Source organism: Bidens hawaiensis, unplaced genomic scaffold, assembly GCF_021521415.1.
Source record: "Bidens hawaiensis isolate Kalapana, Puna unplaced genomic scaffold, B.hawaiensis_p1.1 tig00027553_1, whole genome shotgun sequence".
Lineage (NCBI taxonomy): Eukaryota > Viridiplantae > Streptophyta > Magnoliopsida > Asterales > Asteraceae > Bidens > Bidens hawaiensis.
This window is the reverse complement of record NW_027494464.1, coordinates 182,616-190,070: the sequence shown is the minus strand read 5'-3', so window position 1 is coordinate 190,070 and position 7,455 is coordinate 182,616. Positions and strand designations below refer to the sequence as shown.

The 7,455-nt window shown below is 40.4% G+C and overlaps 1 protein-coding gene across 1 annotated transcript; it reads left to right on the top strand.

The window, feature by feature from the left end:
- The first annotated feature begins 4,480 nt into the window (after positions 1 to 4,480).
- On the top strand, positions 4,481 to 5,700 carry LOC143575626 (putative xyloglucan endotransglucosylase/hydrolase protein 23). The gene is made up of 3 exons (XM_077059944.1): positions 4,481 to 4,763; positions 4,913 to 5,106; positions 5,196 to 5,700. The coding sequence occupies exons 1-3, from the start codon at positions 4,497 to 4,499 to the stop codon at positions 5,593 to 5,595; spliced, it is 861 nt and encodes a 286-aa protein (XP_076916059.1). The 5' UTR covers positions 4,481 to 4,496; the 3' UTR covers positions 5,596 to 5,700.
- The last annotated feature ends 1,755 nt before the right edge of the window (positions 5,701 to 7,455 follow it).

The window sequence follows — 7,455 nt, the reverse complement described above, 5'->3', positions numbered from 1 at the left end:
GTTACGTAAGTTTACTCCACATTGTTATGTTTTTAATATATTATATTATATTATATTATATTATATTATATTATATTATATTATATTATATTATATTATATTATATTATATTATATTATATTATATTATATTATTGCAGGCCCCACGCGCCTGGTACGCCAGAGATTCAGATGAAGGTGCCAGGCGCCGATACGACACAGTCGGAGGTTTACTTCCGCATGTTCGGGCATGACGTCCATCTCTCGATGGATGAGTTCGCGGTTTCTTTGGGCTTATACACCGCACAGGAGGTACGCAACCCGATATACACGGAGAGCATCCACCAGATGCTGGAGGACGAGCTGCGGTATGGTGGCGGGCCATCAGCGATCACGACTTCGGGGATAGGACCTTGGACACCAGTTACAAGGTCTCGGTTATTAGGGACCCACTGCACAGGTACGTTCTTAAAATGTATTCTATTGTTTAGTATAACGTAATATATATTAATAATATTATATTATATTATATTATATTATATTATATTATTATTGTTAATAAATTATATTATCTTATATTACACAGGTACCTTCACAGGCTGATTGCGATGTCCATCGCGGGTCGAAATCAGGGCGCGGAGCACTGTAGCCTGCGCGACCTATTTTTTTTAGGTGTCTGCTGACTCACAGGCACTGCAACCTCGCTAGGGGGTTTGCAGAATATTTTGTCGGCTACCAATTCAGGCAGGGATGAGGGTCCTTGATGGGTGGCGGGTACGTCACCCAGCTTGCGATATCTCTGGGCCATGGAGCCCTAGTGGACGGCCTGCGTATCACTTCGACTCCTCCCAGCCCGCTGGACCGCCTCCGTTGCGGCGGCATGCACATTGTGCGTTCGTACCCCGGGCCCAACGGCCCGCAGGACCGACTGGTGGCGGGGGCGGGGGCACGTGCGCCTTACGTCCCGGTGCATTTAGTCGAGCCTCCCCCGCTCGCGGCATCGGAGGTGGAGCTTGTCCATGAGCCTGTCGACGCAGGGGAGGGGGCCGGCGGGGATTCGGACGACGGTGGTGCCGGACGTGACGATCCGGGCGCATCTCAGGTACGTTTTAATATATTAACGTTTTATCGTTTCTTTTAATTCAACTTCGTATTAAACGTATTTATGTGGTTTTGTTGTTAGGGGGCCGACGCGGCACGTTCCACGCACATATCGCGTAGTGCGTCTGGGTCCCGCCACCGACGCTAGGTTGGAGGCCCTAGAGTTGGAGATGAGGCGGATGTCGCGCCAGATTGACTAGCGGATGAGCCAGATGTCGCGCCAGATCGACTGGCTTGTTGCCAGTCGGGTAGCGGAGCTGTCTGGACAGCAGTACACCGTGCTACCGCCATCGCCACCACCCCCCAGTTTTGACCACGAGGCAAGCACGTCTGGCGTGAGACGCGGACGGGGCGACGACGTGGATGCCCCGGACGGTTCGGGGCCGAGGCGCAGGGGAGAGGACGACGCCGACGTTGGCGACGCGTTCGGGGGGCTCGTGGGCCACGACGACGACATGGGCATGGACATGGGGGACTTCACGTAGATTTTATGTTCCAGTTGTCGTATTTTCTTTTATTTGTACAGATTTAACAATGATTTTTGGTATATATATGTGTTAACTGTTTTTCACCGAAAGGATATTAAATAATAAATAAATAAATAAATAAATAAATAATATATAATGATAATAATAATAATTGTAACAAAATAACAAAGAAAAAAATTAAAAAAAAACATAATAAAACAAAATTGGTTGAATTTTCTAGAAACACCAACTCATACGCCGCGTATTGATCTATACGCGACGTATAAACCTGTGTTTTAGCAATTGGACAGTGTCCCTAAAAAATCCGATATTAAATTGGGTTTGTTGACACCCACCAAAGCCGCGTTTGTTCTGATCCTTGATATGTGATCGGACCGACACAAACACCCGTACGAATATGAATCACACATAGATTCACTACATGGGAATTTGTGTTCTGACGTATCTAAAGCATTCAATTTGTGAAATTAAAATATAGAATTATTATATATAACATTTAGCAAGTTTGGTGTCGCTAAGTGCTTATTTGGTCACTTGGCGGCGGTAAATTGGTTCTTGGTTTATGGTTTTTTTTATTCCGGTATCGTAAAGAACATAGCGTAAACCAAGCGAATATGTGTATACTCACAACATTAACGTCCGCAACTGACAACACTCGAGTTTTATCAATGCCCGGTTTTACCAATCGACACCACCCCATTGGTCCACCTCAAATTTTATATTTTTTTCCCGTTTTTTTGATCCGGAATTGCAACGAAAGTAACCGAAACCGACGTCCGAACTCGTGTCGAGTTAGCGTCTCAATGTCCGGGACCAACAACACTTTGCTTTTACCACCGCGCGGGTTTATTGACTAAGTAAACATCGAATAATTTAATCTTTGTATATGCTAATTTGACGAATTTAGTTTTTGGGTTTTAACGTTCAGGCTTTACCAACGGTGTTTATACCGTAACGAGTGTAACTGATAATATCTGAATTCGTGTCGAAATCAAGTAACCGAAACCGATGGCATTGCGTCGATTTACTGCCTCAATGCCTGTGACTAACAACGTTAGGGTTTATCACCACCGGGTTCTTATCGACCTACCCGGTACAACGCGCCGGATAAAACACTCGTAAATACATAAAATAAATGTCAAGAGAAAATATAAATATTTATGATAAAAACAAATTAAACATATTAACACTCGTTAACTCATTCTTTTATTATTTAACAACGGCAATAAACATTTATGAAGTGATCAACATAAACTCGCATTTTTATAGCGAAATGTAATATCTTAAAATGAAAATCATTGTGTAATTTAAACTTGCTTCGCGTCCATCGCCGATAAAGATATCAATGTTGGTGTTTATTAGAGGCCCTAGGCGGGAGAGTCATTCCCTTTTTCCTAGTTTTTTCTGGATCAATATCAATGTCACATCAAGGTTTTCCATTTTATCCCCCCAAGACTTCCCCAAGAGAGTGATGTCATCCCACTTTCTCATGTAGCCATATATGTTTATCAACAAGATACAAAATATATCAAACTAGTATTTTACCGGGTGCAATGGTATATTGGTAAAACCCAAGCATTGTAGGTCTTTACTTTGAGATGGTAAGTCGACATGAATTCGGTTAGTTTTGGTTATGTGCGTTATGGCATCAAAACTAAAACGAAAACAATTTAAAAACTAAGGTGGATCAATGGGGTGTCGTCGGTCACTAAAGCTCAGGCTTTGGTAAAACCCAAGTGTTGTCGATCTTGGGCGATGAGTCTACACAAATTCCGTCAGTCTCCGTCACGTTCGTTACGATACCGGAACTAAAAAAAACAAAAATAAAATTGATATCCTGTCAGTTTTCGTTACTGTATCGATGCTAAAACAAAATGCGGTGATTGTACGCAAACTCGGTCGATTTCACTTAACAACACAACCATCCGGTCCACGTTAAGGAGTTTCACTTACCAACACAACACCCCAACCAACACCAACACCAACACCAACACCAACACCAACACCAACACATGTGTTAAGTGCTATCTTTCAAAACCATTAATACATATCCAAAAACAAAAAGAACCCACTTTTGTGGCACCAAAGTGTTATTTATACTAATTAGATAATATTTATTTTTATTTGGTTATAATACAATTTTTTCTATGTAAATACTAATCTTAACATCTAGTTTTACTAACGGCTAATTGTATAAATGACGAAACAACGTTAAAAACCTTCTTAAAAATAAACACACAACATTTTTTACTTTATGTAAACTAGAAAGAGATTAGGCTAGTAAAAAAAATCATATTTATGCATACTCGTCTCCAGTACATAATTTTCATTTTTAGTTTATGTAATTTAACTTTAAAACAGAAAGATTTATTAAGTATATACATAACTAGGAATAAACAAAGGAAATTCCATATAGTTCGGTGAAAGAGTGACCTAAAAAAATCAGGATGACAATGCTCTCATCCGACACCGGATTTTCCCGCATGTTTCTGATTCCAACTACGCCAGGCCTCTTATCAAACCTCAAGCTCGTTGCTAAAGTAGTTGTTAATTTGAATAAAAGTTTATGTTTTATTTTAGAAAATCTAAATTAACATCAAAAACCTCGTAGTCAAATTCAAATCAAGTAACACTTCATATAAAATAAATAGAAGTAAAAGGTATTAGCAAATAAATATGACTAATTTTATTGTTTAATATATTCTAAAGAAAAATACAAAATGAAAAAGATCAACACCTTTAACTTATAATATCTTAAGTTTCCAGCTGGAGACAACCAAAATCCTCTTAGGCTCACCAACTCGAAACTAAATATCACCTTCGTAGTCACTTCCCCTGCATTTGAACCACCCTATAAATACAACGCAAACTCTCCACCATTTCCATCTTCATTCACTCCCACTTCACCAACAAAACATAACATAATCAAATGGCTTCATACATTTCTAGAATTCTCTTTGTGGCCCTCATATCTCTAGCGGCCACTTCCCTCGTCTTCGCCGATTTCAACAACGAGTTCGATATCACTTGGGGGGACGGTCGCGGTAAAGTAATCAACGGCGATCTCTTAACACTCTCCCTCGATAAAGCTTCTGGCTCCGGCTTCGAGTCAAGAAACGAGTACTTGTTTGGCAAAATCGACATGCAACTCAAACTCGTACCTGGCAATTCAGCTGGCACCGTCACTGCATATTACGTAAGCTAGTTTTCTTAACAAATATTTAACCTTTTTACGGCAATGTAATCTACTATTAATAATAATAATAATAATACTATATCTATGATTGTATTAACGATAGAGTGTGAAATACTTGGAAAATATTAATGATTGTATTAATTATGCAGTTGTCATCGAAAGGATCAAACTGGGATGAAATTGACTTCGAGTTCTTGGGAAACTTGAGTGGCGATCCTTATATTCTCCACACAAACGTGTTTAGCCAAGGCAAAGGCAACCGAGAGCAGCAGTTCTACCTGTGGTTCGACCCGACTGCTGATTTTCACACGTATTCCATCCTTTGGAATCCTCAACGCATCGTGTGAGTATCTTTTCACATATCATCTAACTAAACTATGTTTATGTTAACTTGTAAACGTTGTTTGCCTGATGATTGTGTTTGGTTTTCAGATTTTCTGTTGACGGAACACCGATTAGAGAGTTCAAGAATGCCGAATCGATTGGCGTACCGTTCCCGAAAGCACAGCCGATGAGGATACACTCTAGTTTATGGAACGCGGATGATTGGGCGACCAGGGGTGGGTTGGTGAAGACTGACTGGAGTCAAGCTCCCTTCACTGCTTCCTACAGAAACTTTAAGTTGGATGCTTGTGTTGTGGCTTCTGGGAAGTCGTCTTGTAGTGGCACTGCAGCTTCTTCGGGCGGCAATCAGTCGTGGTTGTCGGAGGAGTTGGATATTACAAAGCAGGAGAGACTGAGATGGGCGCAGAAGAATTACATGATCTACAACTACTGCTCAGATTCCAAGAGATTTCCTCAAGGCTTTCCACCCGAGTGTCAAATGGCTTAAGAACATTTCTATTTGTACAATATTGTTTCATGTATTTAATACTAAAAGGTGAATCATTTATTCATATTCACTGTAGCTAGCTATTCATTAATAAAGAATGAGAGTTTTGCATATATCTTCCATGATTTGATTTGTGGTTAGTTGTCTGAAATTTTATCTCTATGATTCTTCTTGTACGTTCTCACATGTTTAACCAGGCACCAAAACACTTATAATACATCAATCATAATTATTTAGCAAGTAATCGTTATTGTTAGTTCTTTGTTTGTGTACTTCTTTGTATTTACTTTATTCGTGATGTACTTATGTGTACCTATTGATTCTATATAAAGAATTTTAATCCCTCCATTCTGGGATATAGAAAGTTAAAATCATTCATTGTATCAATTGCTTAAAACCGATCCTCTCTCTACTTTTCTATCCTCTGCCTTTTCCCCTTCGTCTCCTCTCCGTACATGGCTGCATCTTCATCCTCCGAAGCTTCTCTACCTTTGAGCTCCATATTTCTAATGATAACTGTTAAGCATCGGATTTTCAGTATTCTAAGCAAGCGATATGTTAAGGATAATTCCAGGATATGGTATCCTCAAAAGTAACAGGTATTCTTAATATATTGTATAACTAACGGATCAATCGCTATTTTCTGTTGTTTACCAGGTCATATAACGTTCCCATGATTCGTTGAAGACTCAGATTACTACTCAACCACTTCAACTACCACGTGCTCAATGAAGGTCGTGGAGTTTAACGGCTAATTGAAAGAAGTCTACTATTTCCGGATAGTTAGGAGTTTTAGTTAGCTACTGATCTCTTGTATAAATAGAGCTATACTTGGATCATTTCACACACTCTCTTAGCACTTGATACTTAGCAAGTAATCGCATATTGTAATCACGATTCAATTAGCACCAACACTTGTAACCGATTTTGATTATTAATAAACTGGTGGTGATAGTTCTCACAGCATGGGGTTTATTTTCTTGTTATCCTCCGGATAACGGATTTTTTCCTCGCAACAAATCCTTGTGTCACCTCATTTTTACATTCATTTCAACCAAGCACCACGCCTCACTCACTAATTTGGCTATGAAATTGCCTTTGTTAGATTTTGACCAAAACAATTTGGCGCCCACCATGGGGCAATCGGTGCTTCAATCCTTCAAAACCGTTTATTTCATTCTTAATCATTTTCATCCCTTCATTATGGCCTCACAACCAAAAACCAGTTCCGTTTTTGCTCCGGTGGTCACCACTGCTTCAAGTGTCAACCCTGGTCCTCCACCAGTCCCGAAAAAGAACACTCAGCCCAGAGGAGAACTTCCACCATACCCGGGATCCTTTACACGGGTAGACCTGGTTATCTCTAATAGTGACATTTTTGCTTTGATGAAACAGGTCAAAACTCATATGGAGCAGCAAGAGAAGACCAACTCAAGGTTGTTTAAGGAGATTGAAGGGATCAAGAAGAAACCAGGGCAGGAGGCTACTCCAATCATGCCAAGGGTCCTTGATTTTGATTCTCCAAGATAATCTATCCTTCAGAATTCCGGATCATTGGGGGCACAACCAAAAAGGACTCCGTCTCAGCAGCAGTCAGGATACTGTGGATTTTACCCTCCGGTATCCTTGGAGTTACCTAGACTAACGAGGCCAGACTCCATCAACATGTAGCCTCGTTCAACCATGCCAGCTGACATATGCTCGTCAGGATCTTCCATGGTGTCCTCTGAAGTGCATGTTGGGGATGATATCCCTATGCAGACGTCACCTTATCCTGAAGTTACCCTCAATGGAGAAACTAGTAGTCAAGGTTTAGGATACCAGAGGCCTAAGCACGATCTCAGTAACAATTTACTTAAT

Excerpts from the sequence above, each read along its gene's own strand:
- LOC143575626 (XM_077059944.1), top strand. The coding sequence starts at position 4,497 with ATGGCTTCATACATTTCTAGAATTCTCTTTGTGGCCCTCATATCTCTA. Across the intron at positions 4,764-4,912 it reads GCACCGTCACTGCATATTAC|TTGTCATCGAAAGGATCAAA; the intron begins GTAAGCTAGTTT and ends TTAATTATGCAG. Across the intron at positions 5,107-5,195 it reads TGGAATCCTCAACGCATCGT|ATTTTCTGTTGACGGAACAC; the intron begins GTGAGTATCTTT and ends TTTGGTTTTCAG.